At 42.0% G+C, this 17,590-nt stretch overlaps 1 protein-coding gene across 1 annotated transcript in view; it reads right to left on the bottom strand.

Moving 5' to 3' along the window:
* The window catches only part of EFHC1 (EF-hand domain containing 1), a 55,006-nt gene extending 40,537 nt beyond the window's left edge, over positions 1–14,469 (bottom strand). Inside the window, exons 1-3 of the mRNA XM_074348909.1 lie at positions 14,206–14,469; positions 7,538–7,759; positions 3,921–4,208 (exon numbers count right to left, since the gene is read on the bottom strand). Of these exons, the coding sequence (XP_074205010.1) occupies positions 3,921–4,208; positions 7,538–7,759; positions 14,206–14,268 (573 nt within the window). The 5' untranslated portion in view covers positions 14,269–14,469. The remainder of the gene's footprint in view (positions 1–3,920; positions 4,209–7,537; positions 7,760–14,205) is intronic.
* Positions 14,470–17,590: the final 3,121 nt, after the last annotated feature.

Below are 17,590 nucleotides of genomic sequence, written 5' to 3'. Positions count from 1 at the left end.
CTCATTTAAAACAGTTATATGATTAAGTACTTCCCGAAAAGAAAAAGAAAAAGAAAAAGAAAAAGAAAAAGAAAAAGAAAAAGAAAAAGAAAAAGAAAAAGAAAAACATATGCACCGGTTGGTTATTTTAGACCACAAAAATATTTCAGCCGAGTAGGAAAGACAAATCAAGTGTTCAAATCTCACTAGTGTGTTTCTATTTAAAGACGCCATATTTAAAATAAGCTGATGAAAATGTTGTGACCATAGGCTTGAAGAACTTAACCCTGTAGTTCTTGTAGGAATAATGGTTCAGTATTTGCTAATTCAGTGTCTGGGGCAACTTCACTGAACTTAACTACCATGAATAATGAGAATGGACCGCAGCTGGCTTAAATCAACCGCTCAGTGATCAACTTTCAAATGTTCAAATTGTCTCTAAAGACACGATTGTAAAAACAATGGTAATACCTTAACTTTGTACAACATTTCATCATTTTTTCATTGTTGGTACAATTCTGAAAATGCCTATGATAGAAAGGAGCTCAAAAACCTAAACAAAATGAGAGATCAACACACACTGAAAGGGACAATATCTCAAAATGCTCTAGCACCTCCACTTTCCACACTGTCTTCTCCACTGTGCTGGGGCAGCACGGATGCCATGGCTCCTCTCTTCACTTCCCAGAGGTCCTTTCTGTGTGTCATCCCATCAGGGAGACCGTCCCCGACCAGCCTGTCTATACAGCACCCACTCCAACTCCCATGCCCTTACTGTCCCTTAGTTCCTTCCACAGCTCTTATTGACATTTGACATACATTTGTTTGCTTATTGTTTGTCTCCTCCAAACAGAGTATAAAACCTCCGTAAGAGAAAGTCTTTACACCTGGTCCCTAGAACAGTGCCTGGCACACAGCAGGCATTCAGTAAGTATTTGCTAAATAAATTACTAAATGAGAAAATGAATGAGTGAATTCATAGGAGTTCAGTGAACGGTAAAAATTAATCACATTTGGTCAGATGGGATTAAAGGCATAAAATAATTCAGGAACTATATCTTTACTACTAGAATTTTAAAAACTAAGACAAATTTGGAATTGACTTTCTAACACCTACATTTTCTGCTAAAGAAAGCAGGCACTCTCTCTTTCTCTCTGTACAATTAAATTTAAGTTGTCAAAAATCCATATTTATGAACTACAGAAAGTGGAGGATTTTTCTCAATGTGAAAAAGTGTTTTTCAGCTGAAAGCCTTCCTGTTAAATTCTGGGACAAGACAAGGATGCCCACTCTCACCACTTCTATTCAACAAAGTCCCAGACACACCAATCAGACAAAAAAAGTAAATAAAAGGTATCCAAATTGGAAGGGAGGAGATAAAACTGTCATTATATGCGTATGACATGATACTCTATATAGAAAACCCTAAACACTTCACACAAAAACTATTAGAACTGATAAATGAATTCAGCAAGGTAGCAGGATGCAAGATTAATATACAGAAATCTGTTGCATTTCTTTACACTAACAATGAAATATCAGAAAGGGAAAGGAGAAAAACCACCCCTTTCAAAATTGCATGAAAAAATATTTAGGAATAAACCTGACCAAGGAGGTAAAATATTTGCTGTGAACTATAAAACACTGACAAAGGAAACTGAAATGATTTAAAGAAATGGAAAGATATTCTATGCTCTTGGATTGGAAAAATTAATATTGTTAAAATAGTCACACCACCTAAAGCAGGCTACAGATTTAATGCGATCCAAGTCAAATTACCCAGGACATTTTTCACAGAACTAGAACAAATAATCCTAAAACTTACATGGAATCACAAAAGACCCAGAACTGCCAAAGCAATCCTGAGGAAAAAGAACAAAGCTGGAGGCATAACCCTCCAAGACTTCAAACAACACTACAAAGTTACAGTAATCAAGACAGCATGGTACTGGCACAAAAACAGACATACGGATCAATGGAATAGAATAAAGAGCCCAGAAATAAACCTACAGAACTACAGTCAATTAATCTTTGACAAAGGAGGCAAGAATATACAATGGAGAAAAGACAGTCTCTTCAGCAAGTGGTCTTGGGAAAGCTGGACAGAAGCATGCAAATCAATGAAGTTAGAACACTCCCTCAACACCATACACAAAAATAAACTCAAAATGGCTTAAAGACAAATATAAAATAGGACATCATAAAATTCCCAGAAGAGAGCACAGGCAAAATATTCTGACATAAATTGTACCAATGTTTTCTTAGGTAAGTCTACCAAGGCAATACAAATAAAAGCAAAAATAAACAAAATGGGACCTAATCAAACTTTAAGCTTTCGCACAGCAAAGGAAACCATAACAAAACAAAAAGACAACCTACGAACTGAGAAAAAATAATTGCAAATGATACAACTGACAAAGGCTTTATTTCCAAAATATACTAGCAGCTCATACAACTCAAAAACAAACAAACAAACAAAAACAATCCAATCAAAAAATGGGCAGAAGACCTAAACAGATATTTCTCCAAAGAAAACATACAGATGGCCAACAGGCACATGAAAAGATGGTACACTGCTAATAATTAGAGAAATGGAAATCAAAACTACAATGAGGTATCACCTCACACCAGTCAGAATGGTCATCATAAAAAGTCTACAAATAACAAATGCTGAAGAGGGTGTAGAGAAAAGGGACCCTCCTACACCACTGGTGGGAATGTAATTTGGTGCAGCCAGTATGGAAAATAGTATGGAGGGTCCTTAAAAAACCAAAAACTGAGTTACCATATGATCCAGCAATCCTACTCCTGGGCATATATCTTGAGAAAACTATAACTTGAAAAGACACATGTACCTCAGTGTTGATAGCAGCACTATTTACAATAGTCAAGACACGGAAGCAACCTAAGTGTCCATCGACAGATGACTGGATAAAGAAGATATGGTGTATATATACAATGGACTATTACTCAGCCATAAAAAAGAATGGAATAATGCCATTTGCAGCAATATGGATGGACCTATAGATGATCATACTAAGTGAAGTAAGTCAGATAAAGACAAACACCATATGATTTCACTTACATGTGGAATCTAAAAAATAGTACAAATGAACTTATTTACAAAACAGAAACAGACTCACAGACACAGAAAACAAACTTACGGTTACCAAAGGGGAAGTGGGGGAGGGATAAATTGGGCGTATGGGATTAACAGACGCACACTACCATGTATAAGACAGATAAACAACAAGGATTTACTGCATAGCATAGGAAACTATATTCAGTATCTTGTAATAAGCTGTAAAGGAAAAGGAAAAAAAGGAACATGATTTTAAACACTCTATTGAATTTACAAGCTAAAAAATAAAATACTTATTAAATCAGCAATATCTGCAATGTAAACGAGTAAGTGCTATAAAAGAAAAAAAGTGTTTTCCTTTCAAAATGGATTTCTAGGAATTCTTTTCACAGCAAATTTTCCCAGAATAGAGCAAGTATGAGTTACAGGAAAAATATAAATTGCACAAAAAAATTGAGGCTTCTATCTGCTAACAGAGGTAGTACTATTTTCATAAACCTAAACTTCAGCTAAATTCACTGCTGACTTTCCTCTTTTATATTTCTATCCCATCAAGGGAATGACCTCCTCACTCTCTATTTGAACTGGCATGTGAACTGATTTCTTATCAAATGACTCAGCTATGATGGAATCTTAACTTTGTTCGAATGGATGTGTATCAGTTATCACTGTAGAAATAACGATCTCACGACACAGCGATCCACATATCAGCACATACACAAATTACCAAATTAACAAAAATCCACACGGGACAGATGACTGGTGTCCTCCTCTTACCCTAGTAAATGGAATGTATCCTTCCACAGATCAGAGTAATGCCTCAGACATACACCGCTCTTCCCAAAACATCTCCGGTACCTGTGTGAATTTGTCACAGTCGACAATGCGGAAGGTTCTGCCGTAAATCGTGATGTTCATTCCGCGGTTTAGGTCTTTCCAGTGGTAATGGTCTCCGCGGTCGTTCTTGGCCAGCCGCTGGCGTCTGACTAACTTGCCCTGAGGGATCCCGGAGTTCTCCACGACGGGCTCTATGACAGACATGCTGTCGTCTTCCAGGTAGTAGTGAATGTTCACCTGACGGATCCTGTAATGTTCCTCCGCTGACATCGGAACATCTTCTTGGAAATAGGCATCAAACTTCAGCACCTATGACACGTGAGGGAGGGAGCTCTTCATCCCCAAAATACCCAAGCCCCTCCCATAAAGAGAACCACTCAGGGAGATTTGAATACCCATCACTCCTGTCTTCTAGATTGAAGGTTGCCAAACCACAGCCCTGGGACAAATCGACCCCTGCCACCTGTTTTGGGATGACCTGCAAGCTAAAAATGGTTTTTTACATAATTAAATGGTTAGAAAATCAAAAGAAGGATAAAATTTCACAACACGTGGAAATCATATGAACTAATTAACTTTTTTTTGCTAATGGCTGTTTTCCCACTATAAGGGCATGAGGTGAGCAGTTGGGCTGCTGCTATGGACTGAATTGTGTCCCCCCAAAATCATGTTGAAGCCTTAATCCTCAGTGTGACTACCTGTGGAGACAGGGTCTTTAGGAGGTGATTAAGCTTAAATGAGGTCCTAAGGGTGGGGCCCTAATCCAGCAGAATTGGTGGCTTTATAAGAAGAGGAAGGGAATTCTCTCCACACACATGCACCAAGGAAAGGCCAGGTGAGGACACAGCAAGAAGGCAGCTCTGAAAGTCAGGAAGAGCCCTTACCAGAAACCAAACCAGCAGGAATCTTGATCTTGGGTGTGAAGAATTAATTTCTATTGTTCAAGCCTCCTGTCTGTTTGTATTTATTACAGTAGCTCAAGCAAACTAAGACAGCTGTAAATCCCCAAATATTATTTGGCCCTTTACAGAAAAAATTGATGACCAAAGTATGTATAGGCTGTTTACTAACTATTAAAGGGTCACAAAAAGAAAGAAAGCTTTCTAGGCCAGGATGGTATGACCCCAGGTGGAGAAGTAGTCACCAGCGTGTTTGCAATGGCAGTAGCAAGGACGGTAAGGATGAAAAGGACGAAAGAAGGGTGACACCAGGAACCCAGAATGGGATGTTAGCCTGGGAAACAGAAATAGCAGGAAGTAGTATTTTTTCTCCTTCCTTTCAAGATAATATATTTCCTTCTTATTCTTCCTGGGTTGTGGTGGTGAGAACTGCATGGAAGCACAGAGATGTGGGCCCTCCTTGGAGAGGTCCTGGTCTTCGTCTCCCACATGAGAAATGGTTTTATTCTAAGGATGAGAAACTGGACAAAGAACAGACAGAATGGGGACCAATATGCTGGATATTGAGTGGACCTCTGTATATTCCTAAAAAATTTAAACTCTGATTTAATCCAGAAACACCGTAATTCTCTCATTGCAAAAAAGAAATCTTAGTTTCAGAACCATGCATCTAACTACTCTTTACCTCATTATCTATGGTAAGATTTATTTATCTAGAAACCATGATAATCCAAGTAAAGTGAACAGGAAAACAAAAATGTAAATAGCCTTTTCATGCCCACTATCTTTAAAGAAATGCATTTTGAATAACATTTTTAAAATACAAATGAAGTAATGACATTAAGCATAAAACTACACAGAAAAACAGAAAAGAAGAAGCCTATTTCCTGTTCAGGCACAATTCTCCATTTCTGAATTTCATTAATACTTTATTACTTTCTGGATTACCATAGTTACTTGCTATCACTTTCTGTAAAAACTGAGCCTACCAGGACTTATATCTTGACCAACTGTTAAGTGCCTGTTCCACTCCTCTCTTGTATTTTCATCCCTTTCCCTTGTCGACTGAAAAAAATGCACAACTTAAAAGTTTAGAGTTATGTTTTACTTGGTGGACCTTCTGAGGACTTGAGCTCAGGAGGCGCCCTTTCAGATGGCTCTGAGGGACGGCTCCAGAGATGACAGGGAGGAGCCAGGATACGTAGGAGTTTTTGCAACAAAGACCAGGTAGTCAGACATCAAAAGACTACTGTTAATTAAAGAAAGCCAGATAGCTCAGTCTAAGGAATTTAGCACTTTTCTATGTATGGGAAGGTGCAAAGGTCTGGGCTCAGTGAAGTCATTCCTTTGATGTGCACCTGGCTGTCTAGGGCCAGAGTCCTGTGCTTTCCCAGCCTGAGCCCCTTCAGGGGGCACCGGTGGGAGTGGCAGCAGAGGCCGGGCTGCCTGCTTGCCTGCATCCTGAGTTTCCTCCGCTCACTGTCGGCAGGGCGGCAGCCAGGGCCAGTTAGCAGCTGATGATCTGATGGCCTCGGCATCCTTTGTTTACTGACATGGCTGGCAATATTTTTCATTCATACCCTTATCTACTGATTTTGCAGTGCCTGTCACAGCTGTAAATGAACAAGATAAACAGGGAAAAGAAATACCAATCATATCATTGGCACTACCAGTGGGTATTTAGGTTCAGCCTATGAGTGGATACGTGAACGTGTTTGTATCAGATGAGTTATTGAATTGGGAAAGGGGAGATGACGTAGATTATGGCTGACATATTAAAAAAATTTAATCAAGTTATTATTAATCTAGATGGCAGATTTCCACCACTGGATTATTTTGTATCTTCCAGACTCCAGCTTCAATAGAGACTCAGTAAAGACTGACCAGCTGAACATGATTGAGACATTTAACAAAAATAATAAAATGACCAAAAAAATTAAGAAAGAAAGAAACAGCAGATAGGCTAGGAGTAAATGAAGAAAGCTAACTTACAAAAACTGGTCAGTAGTTCTCAGACCCAGTTATACATAAAAATCATCTGGAAATTACGATCAATGAGGGTTGTGGCAACATCCAAGTTTCTTAAGTCCCACCAATAACTCCGCTGCACGGTTGGGGTTAGGACAACCTCACCTTAGTGAAAAGAGGCTGGTCGACAAGGAAAATCAAGGATGATGTGTAAATGTTAACAGATGGAAATGAAGCAACTCCCATTACAGAAGCCCAAGGGTAAATGAGGCGCGAGGAGAAATGTCAGGGTGTCCTGTGGTTATTTTGTGCCAAATCTGAAATGTTCCCGGAAAAACAAAAATTTAGAGACAGCCCAGAGAAAACTGACAACAGATGAAGTCATTGCCGCGATGACATTTTGCATTTCACAGAGATTAAAGATTTGTCATTACTGCATAATACAGGACTTTTAAAAAGTAGAAAACAGAGAACAGGTAAACACAGAGGAATAGGAACTCGAGAATTCAGAACTCACCCAACTTTTACAAACTGTACTGAGAAAACAGTTCAAGGAAGTCTGTGGGGAATTCTTTTCTGCAATGGGCTTCCTGAGTCAAGCAAGTGTCTCTCAACCCTGACTTCAGCTGTCCATGACTAAGGGCTGAGGCATTTCAAGAATTTTCTGCTCAGAGTATCTGGAAAGCCTGTGGTTTACTGCTGACTTTTCTGCAAACGGGTTGGCTCTCTGAAATTAGAACTCAAGGGGTGCCCTACAATCCCAGACGATACCTTTTTGTCGAAAGCCACATGTGCAGGAACGAACTCTGCAGGCGGGGCCTGCCGGGGCTGGCCGTATGTGAGGATCGGGGCCTTGTTGGCCAGCTCGTCCAGCTGGGCCTGGGACAGCTGGTTGACCGGGAGCCGTTCCCTGCCTATCCCGACTGTTGGACGTCGAACAACTGCATAGCCGTTCCTGTAGCCTAGCGTCTGGCTTCTGTGAAATGCTGTTTTCTGAAGGAAAAAAAAAGAAGCGTGTCATGAATAATACATTATAAATACTTGTGAGGTAAAAGAGCTGACTTTCAAAAATATCATAATTAAGCCTTTATGTATAAATATCACAAACCTTGTATCGAAAAGTTTACCTACATTAGAAGGTTCTTGTATTTTAAGCTGAAACACGTGCCCAGGAACAAGGAGGGAAGCCGCAGCCTGAGCTTAAAATAAAACTTGAAGCCCTGCTGCCAAAGGGCCCGATTTAATGACCAGCTCACATACCACAAAAAACTAAAACATTCTCTCATCTGTACCCTTGGTTCTGTGCTAGTCTTCCATCTTACCTGGTGGCCATAAACCACGGAACCTGGAAGACCTGGTCCTGTGATCTGGATTTTCACCTGAAATGCTACACTCTTGCTACAGTGACACCGACACATTCATGTAACTCTTTGGAAAGCAAATAAATATTGTAGATTTAAAGTCTTGAACTCCAAGGTGTGCAAATGTTACCTACTATATATAAAATAGATTAAAAAAACAAATTTCTTCTGTATAGCACAGGGAGCTATATTCAATATCTTGTAGTAACTTATAATGGAAAAGCATATGAAAAAGAATATATGTATATGTATGACTGAAGCATTATGCTGTACACCAGAAATTGACACATTGTAACTGACTATACTTCAAGTAAAAAAAAGTCTTACGCTCAATAATTCCACTACAACCCTTTAATATAATCCAAAATTATGGGAAAAAACAATATGCCTAAGGCTGACTGTTAATATGTTAATTACAACAGTAACACATGGGAAACAATCTAAAAGACAAGCATGAGTCAACGAGGGAAAACTCACATCATGGGCTATTATGCACCTATTAAAATACTGGGTTTAAAGACAATGTGACAATCTGGGGAAAGTATTTTTGATTTAATAAACCCAAAAGAGCAGCTTATAAAATTACATATGTACTACAATTACAAGCATGAAAGCATGTGCACAAAAAGACTGGATTCAGAGAATGTTCTCTGTCTATTATACATTTCTCAATTAAGTTGAGTTTTTTCCCACAGTCAACACATTTTTATTGATAATTGGAAAAAACAAAAGATTAAATGTAAATGAAGAAAAAAGTAGGAAATATTTTTGAAGGCAGAGGAGACCAAAATGGTGGCACAGGAGACCCAGCTCCCCCAGTACCTCCATAAAGATCAACAGCTGGACAGCCATCCACAAACAAGAGCTCTGGAAGAGGTCCAGAGTCCATTCAGGAGGCTGAGCAACACAGAAGAACAAAAAAAACAAGGATAATGACACAGGAAGAGAAGGAAGCCAGCTTCGTTTTGTCTGCATCATCCCATCCTCCAAGCCAGGAGGGAACTTCCAGCTAGAACGAGTTCTCCTCACCAGGAAAGAAGAGCAGGGAGGGCAGCCAGCTCTCCAGGCTTCTGGGGGCACTACACAAAGGTCCCACCTCAGCTGCTCCCCCCCCCAAGATGGGCAAAGCCGAAGTGTATCGAGCCAGGTAGAGACGAGGAAGAAAAGCAGGGGCTCCAGGCAGTAGCCACTCAGAGGGAGTCAGAGGGAGCCACAACAGTTCACAGACCCGCGTGGCAGACAGGCCACAGAGCCTGACCCAATGCCAGTGGCCGGCAGAGCGGCAGCTGCCCCGTCGCCCCTGCAGATTTCACCAGCTTCTGCCCCACAAGTATTCAGGTTTGCTGAGCCACCACCTGAGTCCCTCCCTGCTCCCTCCCCCCCCCCACCTGTCCCCACCAGAGCCCAGGGCAGCCAGCTTAGGCCTCTAGAAAGTGCGTAAGAAAGAAACTGCCAACCAAGAGTGCTTAGAAAAGATGTCCTTCAGAAATGAAGGCAGGATAAAGACTTTCCCTAATCAATAAAAGCTGAAGGGCTTTATCACCACTATGCCTGCCTTATAAGAAATGCTGAAAGGCACTCTTTAAGCTGAAGCAAAAAGGTGTTAATTAGTAACATGAAAATATACAACACACTGGTAAAGGTAAGCACAGATACCCTAATACTGTAACATGGCAAAATGTTAACTAACTCTAGCATAAAGGTTTAGAGACAAAAGTATAAAAAAGTGCTAACTTCAACAATTTGTTAATGGATACACAATGTAAAATGATGTAAATAGTAACATCAAATACATAAAGGGAGGGGAGTAAACGGGTTTTTTTTTTTTTTCATGTGACCAAATACTAAAAGATCTGAAGGGAGAAACAGATAACAGAACAGTAATAGCAGGGGACCTCAATACCTGACTTTCAACAATGGATCGATCAGCCAGAGAGAAAATCAACAAGGAAACACTGGACTTGAACCATGTAGATCAAACAGAACTAACAGACACACACACAACAATCCATTCAACAGCAGTAGCATACTCTCATTCTCAAGCACATACAGAATATTCTCCAAGATAGATCACAAGATGGGTCACAAAATAAGCCTCAGCAAATTTAAGAAGGCTGAAATCATATCAGTCACAATAGTATGTAATCAGTAACAGGAGGAAAGGTGGAAATTTTACAAATATGTGGAAATTAAAAACCACAGTCGTGAACAACCACGTCAAAGAAATCAAATGGAAATTTAAAAAAATTAAGCTTGAACAAATGAAAACAGAAGCACAAAAATGAAATCCTACAGGATGCTGCACAAGTAGTTCTAAGAGGTAAGTTTCTAATGATATATGCTTACATTAAGAAATAAGAAAGATCACAAATAAACCACTTCACTTTAAACCTTAAGAAACTAGAAAGGGAGTGCAAAGTTAGCAAAAGAAAGGAAATAATGAAGACTAGAGCAGAAATAAATGAAAAAGAGCCTAGAAAAATGATAGTAATAATCAAAGAAATTAAGAGCTTTTCTTTGAAAAGATAAATGAAACTGACAAACATTTAGCTAGATTAAGAAAAAAAGAGAACTCAAAATCAGAAATGAAAAAGGAGACATTACAATTGATACCACAGAATACAAAGGATCATGAGAAATTACCATGTATAGTTATATGCCAACAAACTGGATAACCTAGAAGAAACGGATAAATTCCTAGAAATGAAAACCTACCCAGATTTAATTATGAAGAAATAGAAAACCTGAACAAACCAATAACAAGTAAGGAAATTGAATCAGTAATTAAAAACCTCCTAACAGAGAAAAGCCCAGACAGTTTCCTGGTGAATTCTATCAAACCTTTGAGGAAGAATTAATGCCAACCTTTTCCCAAATTCTTGCAAAAAATTAAAGAAGAGGGAGCACTCCCAAACTCATTTTACAAGGCTAGCATTACTTTGATATCAAAACGAGACAAGGAAACTACAAGAAAAGAAAATTACAAACCTATATCCCTGATGCACATAGATGGTAAAATTCTCAACAAAATACTCGGAAACCAAATTCAACAGCACATTAAAAGGATCACACACCATGGTCAAGTGGAACTGATTTCTGAGATGCAAGGATGGTTTAACATATGCAAATCAGTAAATATGATACATCCCATCAACAGATGAAAGATAAAAATCATATGATCATCTCAATAGATGCAGAAAATGCATTTGACAAAATACAACACCGTTTCATGATAAAAAATGCTCAATAAATTGGCTATAGAAGGAACATATCTCAACACAGTAAAGGTCATATATGACAAACCCACAGCTAACATCACACTCAATGGTAAAAAGCTGAAAATATTTCCTCTACAATCAGGAACACGACAAGGATGCCCACTCTCACCACTCCTATTAAACGTAGTACTGGAAGTTCTAGCCAGAGCAATTAGGCAAGGAAAAGAAATAAATAGTATCCAACTAGGAAAAGAAGAAGTAAAACTGTCTTTATTACAGGTGATACGATCTTATATTTATAAAACCCTAAAGACTCCACCAAAAAACTATTAGAACCAGTCAACAAATTCAGTATAGTTTCAGGATACAAAATCAATATACAAAAATCAGCTGTACTTCTATATACCACAGTGAACTATCTGAAAGAGAAATTAAAACAATCTCATTGATGATAGCAAATTAACAATCTCTAATTTTCCTTTCCACTTTTTTCCAGCTTTACTGAGACATAAATGACATATAATATTGTGTAAGTTTAAAGTGTACAACCTGTAGATTTGATATGCTTGTATTTTGTAAATGATTAGTACTATAGCTTTAGCTAACATCTGCATCCAATCACATAATTACCATTTTTTGGGTGTTGAGAACAGTTAAGGTCTACTATCTTAACAACTTTTCAAATACAGTAGAGATTGTTAATTCGATGGAAATGGTTTTCCTTTTTCTGTTCTTTGCAATGTTACATCCAAAATCATATTTACACACATACATATACATACACACACATATATATAATTTAGGATTAATCATAAAATATATTTTTTATGGAAAAAAACCTATTCACTTACCTCCTAATGCCTTTGCAGCCCAACCTACCATCTTTCAAGATCTATACTAACATTAAAGGTGCAATAGAGTAAATTTCTTTTGCCAAAAGTTACGGACCGTGGACTTTAAGGGTCATACGTTCAGGGTCACGAGTCAGTTAACAGGACACTATACAAATGACACAGAATAAAACGGGCTGAGCTGATGTCTTCACGGGGTAACTTGTGTAACATCAAGCTCTTCTCCCACCTCTTAACACAGAAGCAACATCAGCTGCTCCAGTTGCTCCCCCCATTTTAGACAGACACCTCTCCCATCACTCAGCTGTATGACCTTTATTTAGTGGATTTCATGGGCACCCCAGGCAAGGCAACCTCAGGCTCCCCACTTTACTCTTCATGGTTCGCCTATTAAAGGCCTTGAGAATTACACACACCTGTTCTTCAAGGCTGAAGACAGTGACCATGTTTCTCAAGGCGAATTGGTTGGCACTTGGCCACTGTAATTAAAATCTGGAATATGCCCAATGCACGGTTCATCTTACTTGGAGTACAGCAATATATGTTCTCAGAGCCTGGCACCTCCAATCCACACCTCTGGCACCTCCCAAATCAACTCAGCCCTGCCTCTCAGGGAATGCACACTCACCAACACCAAATGGTAAGCTGTCCCGCCCAGGGAAAGAACCTGCCTGCAACGTTTAATAAGTTACATAAAACCGAAAGTCCACTGAAAACAACAACAACAGAAAACAACCTAGGATGCTCTGTCTTAATGCAGGAGTAATTATGAAGAAGATATTCAGAATCCAAATTCCCTCACCAAACTTTCAATTTCAACTCATTCCCCCAAAGAAAATAAACTGATGGTGTATTTTATCTTACCTTTACGACCAAGGAGAGGAAGTCATAGTTTATTAAACTATATAAATATAAATTATTATTGCTTCATCTCCGATAATCAGCCTATTCAATTTCAGTGTTGATCTTCCCATGTATAGTTCAGAATTAAAACAAATAATAATTCTGTCAAGGGCTAAACTATGTCGGAGAAAAAAACTCACAAAACCTTTTTTTTCTCTTCAACTTTGTCTAGAGGATGCAAATAAAAACATTTAAGGTAGGGGAGGAGTGAAAAAATCTAAACAGGAATCTTTTATAAATATGTTAAAGTGAAAAGAAAAGGGCTAGGGAAAGAAAAAACAGCAACAAATCACTTGTGGAGGGAACTAAAATTATCTCCTGCAAAGCACCTAAGGATGGTTTGGGAGAAGATGGCCAAGTGCTTAAAGTCTAACTTTTGGTGAAAGCAATTGGGAAAGGAAACAAGAACAGGGTGAAGGTGGGACTCGACTGCAGAAAAGGCAGAAGTGCTGGACAGAAAAGGGATGGGGTTTGGCAGAAGCATAAATGAGAAGGGAGGAGACTGCGGACAAGGACCGGCAGAAGGAAGCAAATAGGTGGAAATGGTTCATTCGACAGGAAACGCAGCTGGGAGTGGTAGAGATTACTGGGTCTGGGACTCAGAAGAGGAGGAGGAAGGCGAGGCGGGAATGCCGGGCCTGGGGAGAGTGGGTGGGAGGGGGCTGTGGAAATGAGGATGAAGGCGTAGAGAGGCTGAGTCGGAGAAGTTGCCCAGGCTTGGGGAGGTGGGGGCGGCTAAGGAAGGAGCTGAGCAGAGAGGGGTACGAGGTGGGAGAACAAGCTAGGGAGAGCAAGGTGTGGGAAACAGTGATCTCGAGGGAGAAGAGGCCGGGGCTAGAGGCGCAGAGCACCCGGGAAGAACGCTGGGAGGCCAACAGACTGCCGGGGTGGAGTGGGAGAACTACAGGGGTGGGCGGAGGGCAAAGGACGGGCAGAGGGGGTGAGGCTGGGTGGGGGAGACGAGAGAACAGAGCTGGCGCAGAGGACAGGGTTGAAGGGAAAGAGGACAAACTTGCATGGACGAGAAAGGAGGCTCAGTAAGCGGCGAGCCCTGCGAGGCCGCCCAGGAGTGGGGACAGGTGAGGGTCGGGCGGAGAAGTCCTCACCGTGGAGTCCTTAAAGGACGTGCCCGGGAGAAAGGGCAGGCCGTGCACTGGGTTGGACACCATCGCAGCCGCTCTCGCCGCCGCCACCTGGGTGGGGTTTGGTCCTCCCGGACGGCCGGGGTGACAAGCCGCGTTCCCGGGGCGCCCCGAGCTCCATGGTAACGCCAAACATCCCGAGCGCTCGCGCGGTGGGCGGGGCTTGAGACGCGGACGCTTCAGGTCTGCGCGTGCGCCACCCGCGAACCTGGGCGCTCTCGCGGGAGGGTGGCCGCAGCGAGCTGGCCCCGCCCCTCCCGCTCTGGGCGCGGCCACGTGGGAGCGGGACGTAGCGGGGCGGGAGGAGGCGGTTGTGTTGACGCGATAGTTCTCGCCGCGAGTTCCCGGGTCCCAGCGGGCCCTGGATCGGCTACGGCGGCGGGAGGTTTTCTCTTAGCCCCACCCGCTCCTCGCCGCTCCCTGCCGCTTGGGTTGGGACATGCCGAACTGTCAGTGCGCGGCTCCGGTGGAAAGTGTTACCGCTCCCGGACCTGTGCTTCCTTGGGGGCTGGGGCTGCGGATTATTCATCGTCATAACTGTTGCTCAAGGATGTGCAGTGAGCGAATGCAACCGTCTCGTCCCTAATCCTCCCACTCTTTTTTTTTTCCCCACGTTACCTTTCTTTATTCTGCGATCAATCCCTGCAGTTCCTCACTCTCCCAGTTCCTGTCGGCCTGGCCTCGGGGTCTTGCATATTCACCGCAGGACACTCAATATTTGTTGACTGAAAACTACAGGATCCCCATTTTCCTGGTCTTTAGTTTCTACTCCCTGCAGCCGCAGTGAACCACGAAGGGAAACGCATCTCCTTCACAGAGAAAACTAAATCATAAGAAAGAAGCGAGGTGGCATCGTGTCAAAATCATACACTCGTTTTACAAAACTTGTTTAAATTATTATTCCTTAAAAGAACCATAATCCTGTTCCTGAAACATTTTAAGGAAGGGGAAAAAAAGCTATCCATGCACGCTGAGGAGCTTGAAAAGAAAAGCAAAAAGCAAACAAAACCCAGGTGCTCAGACATTAAGTTCATTAGGTCTGAAATGGGGTCCAGGGAATCTGATTTTTGTAACAGCTGTTTCTGATAATGAGCCAGTTTAGGAACGTGACAGAGTAGCTAGCCTGACGCAGAAGGCATATCTGCATGTCACGGGGAGTTTACTGCCAGTACAGACAGCGGCTTTAGTTTTATTGCTGCTTGTCAGAGCAAATCCCCCTGTTGGGTTTCACTAATGGGCGTAAACCTCAGGGGGCCCAGGACATCAATCCATGAGCCATCGGCACCTGAAGCAGTTATTGGTAGCTGTCTCCACATCCTGCCCGGAGTGTCTTTTCTAATAAGGTTTCCTCCCCCAACTTCTATTTCCCATTTTTGTCCCCCTTCTCTTTTTTTTTTCACCTTTAAAATTTTTTATTTTCTATTGGAGGATCACCTTCACGTAGGTGTTTAATACATTTTTAAAATTCAATGCATGGTTGAACTTACTGAAGACTTTAAAAAATCTGTCCATTGCATTATATCTTAGCACACCCCTAGAAGGAACACAGAATGTCGCCTGCCATATCAATAAACAGAAGATGTTGCAGCCAACAAGCCTTCAGCCACTACAGCCCCCCACCCCCACCCCGTGCACCCAGAGGGGGTTCAGGATGGAGAAGAGCAGGGTACTGGCCCTAGAGAGCTAAGGTGCACATCAAAGAAATGATTTCAATGAGCCCAGACTCTTGCATCTTCCCATAGATAGAAAAGCACTAAATTCCTTAACTCGAGGTGTCTGGTTTTCTTTAACAGTAATCTTTTGATGTTCTGACTACCTGGTTTTGGTTGCAGAAACTGTATATTTTGGCTCCTCCCTTATCTCTTCGGAGCAGTCCTCAGAGCTGTCTAAGAGGCTGCCTCCCTGACTTTGAGTTCTCAGAAAATCCGCGGAATAAAATGTCATTCTCAGCTTTTAGATTGTGCGGCTTTTTGGTGTTTTTTTTTTTTTTTTTCAGTTGACAGAAGCCAGCCACTGGGAGAATATTTCAAGATGGCAAGTTCAACCTCAGAAACACTGGGAACTATAATCCTTCCTGGCTCTTCACGATAACCTTAAACTCTTACCTTTCATGTGATCCCCCCACCCCCCAGCCCTCTCTCTTAATAAAAGTAAGTCTGCGGCATTAGGATCCACTTGGAAGAGCCGTGTGGACTAACTGCAGGGTTGCACTGGGGTCTGTATTCCCTGGGCTGGGCAGAGAAGGAACCCGGACGGGGGGCCTGGAAAGGGTGAGTCATGCCTAAGTCCATTGTCCATTGTGGCATCTGTTTCTATTGGGGGAGTGCCTTCGGCTTAAATGCCTTTCTTTCCTAGAAGAGCTAGTTAAATGGCTAACAGAGTGCTTTAAGTACTTTCGGACTGGAGAAATGCATGATGAAGGAAAACATCTCTGGGTCTCGGGCCTCACAAAAAGGCCACCGCCTCTGAGGTGGGGGGTGGGGGGGAGGTACGGTTCAGGCAGTATTGCATCAGTGCTAAAAAGCACAGGGACAGGGAAGAAGGGGAGAAAAAAAAGACAGGACTCCAGAAGACTGCTCAAACCCTAAGGAGGTTGGGTGTGGTTAAGCGTTTATATCCCATTTCTCCCAAACATGACTCGGAGTGGACTGCTCTCATCACTGGTCTGCACGCACCATTTCCCACCTGTGGAATCCACAGGAGAGGGTGGGACCTGGCCATCCAGCAGCTAACATGGAAAGTGCCATGGTTGGAAGGCTGTACAGAAAGCCTGGACTCCTAAGACCACAGGGATGTTGCATGACCTGAGCAGGTGCTTCAAATCTTGGGGGATCGGAAAAATGGGAAGATCAGACTGCCAGGAGGCCCACCCTGAAAGAGGGCCTCATGCTGGATGGTGGTTCCCAGAGACTCCTGGTGGGAGGAGGCTGCAAGCAGTTGCCTAAAATAAACGTCACCTTTTTCGGCATTTGCCCAGAGCTGGCTTTACCCAGAATTTGTTTACCATCCTGTGACATCCTTATTCTTCAGTACCTAAAATCACAAGACAAATATCAAGCAAGCTAGGAGAGAGGGAGGGGAAGAGGGAGGGAGGGATGGAGGGAGAGGGAGGGGAAGAGGGAGGGAGAGGAAGACGGATTGATTCCTGGGTGTTTCCTCAGCGACTGTGGTGCTCTACTGCCATCTGCTGGATGGAGGCGGTACAACATGGTTTCTGGAAAGCAAAGCCAATTACCAACCTGCAGGTTTGAAAAGTGCTGGGGGTGCGGCTAGTGAGTGATTTTGCAGATCAGACTTTGCAAGGGCATGTCCCTCAGTCCGATACTCTCTACCCTTCATTCCTATCACT

Source organism: Camelus bactrianus, chromosome 20 (assembly GCF_048773025.1).
Source record: "Camelus bactrianus isolate YW-2024 breed Bactrian camel chromosome 20, ASM4877302v1, whole genome shotgun sequence".
Classification (NCBI taxonomy): Eukaryota; Metazoa; Chordata; class Mammalia; order Artiodactyla; family Camelidae; genus Camelus; species Camelus bactrianus.
The sequence above is the reverse complement of the archived record's forward strand: the minus strand, read 5'-3'. Positions and strand labels throughout refer to the sequence as shown.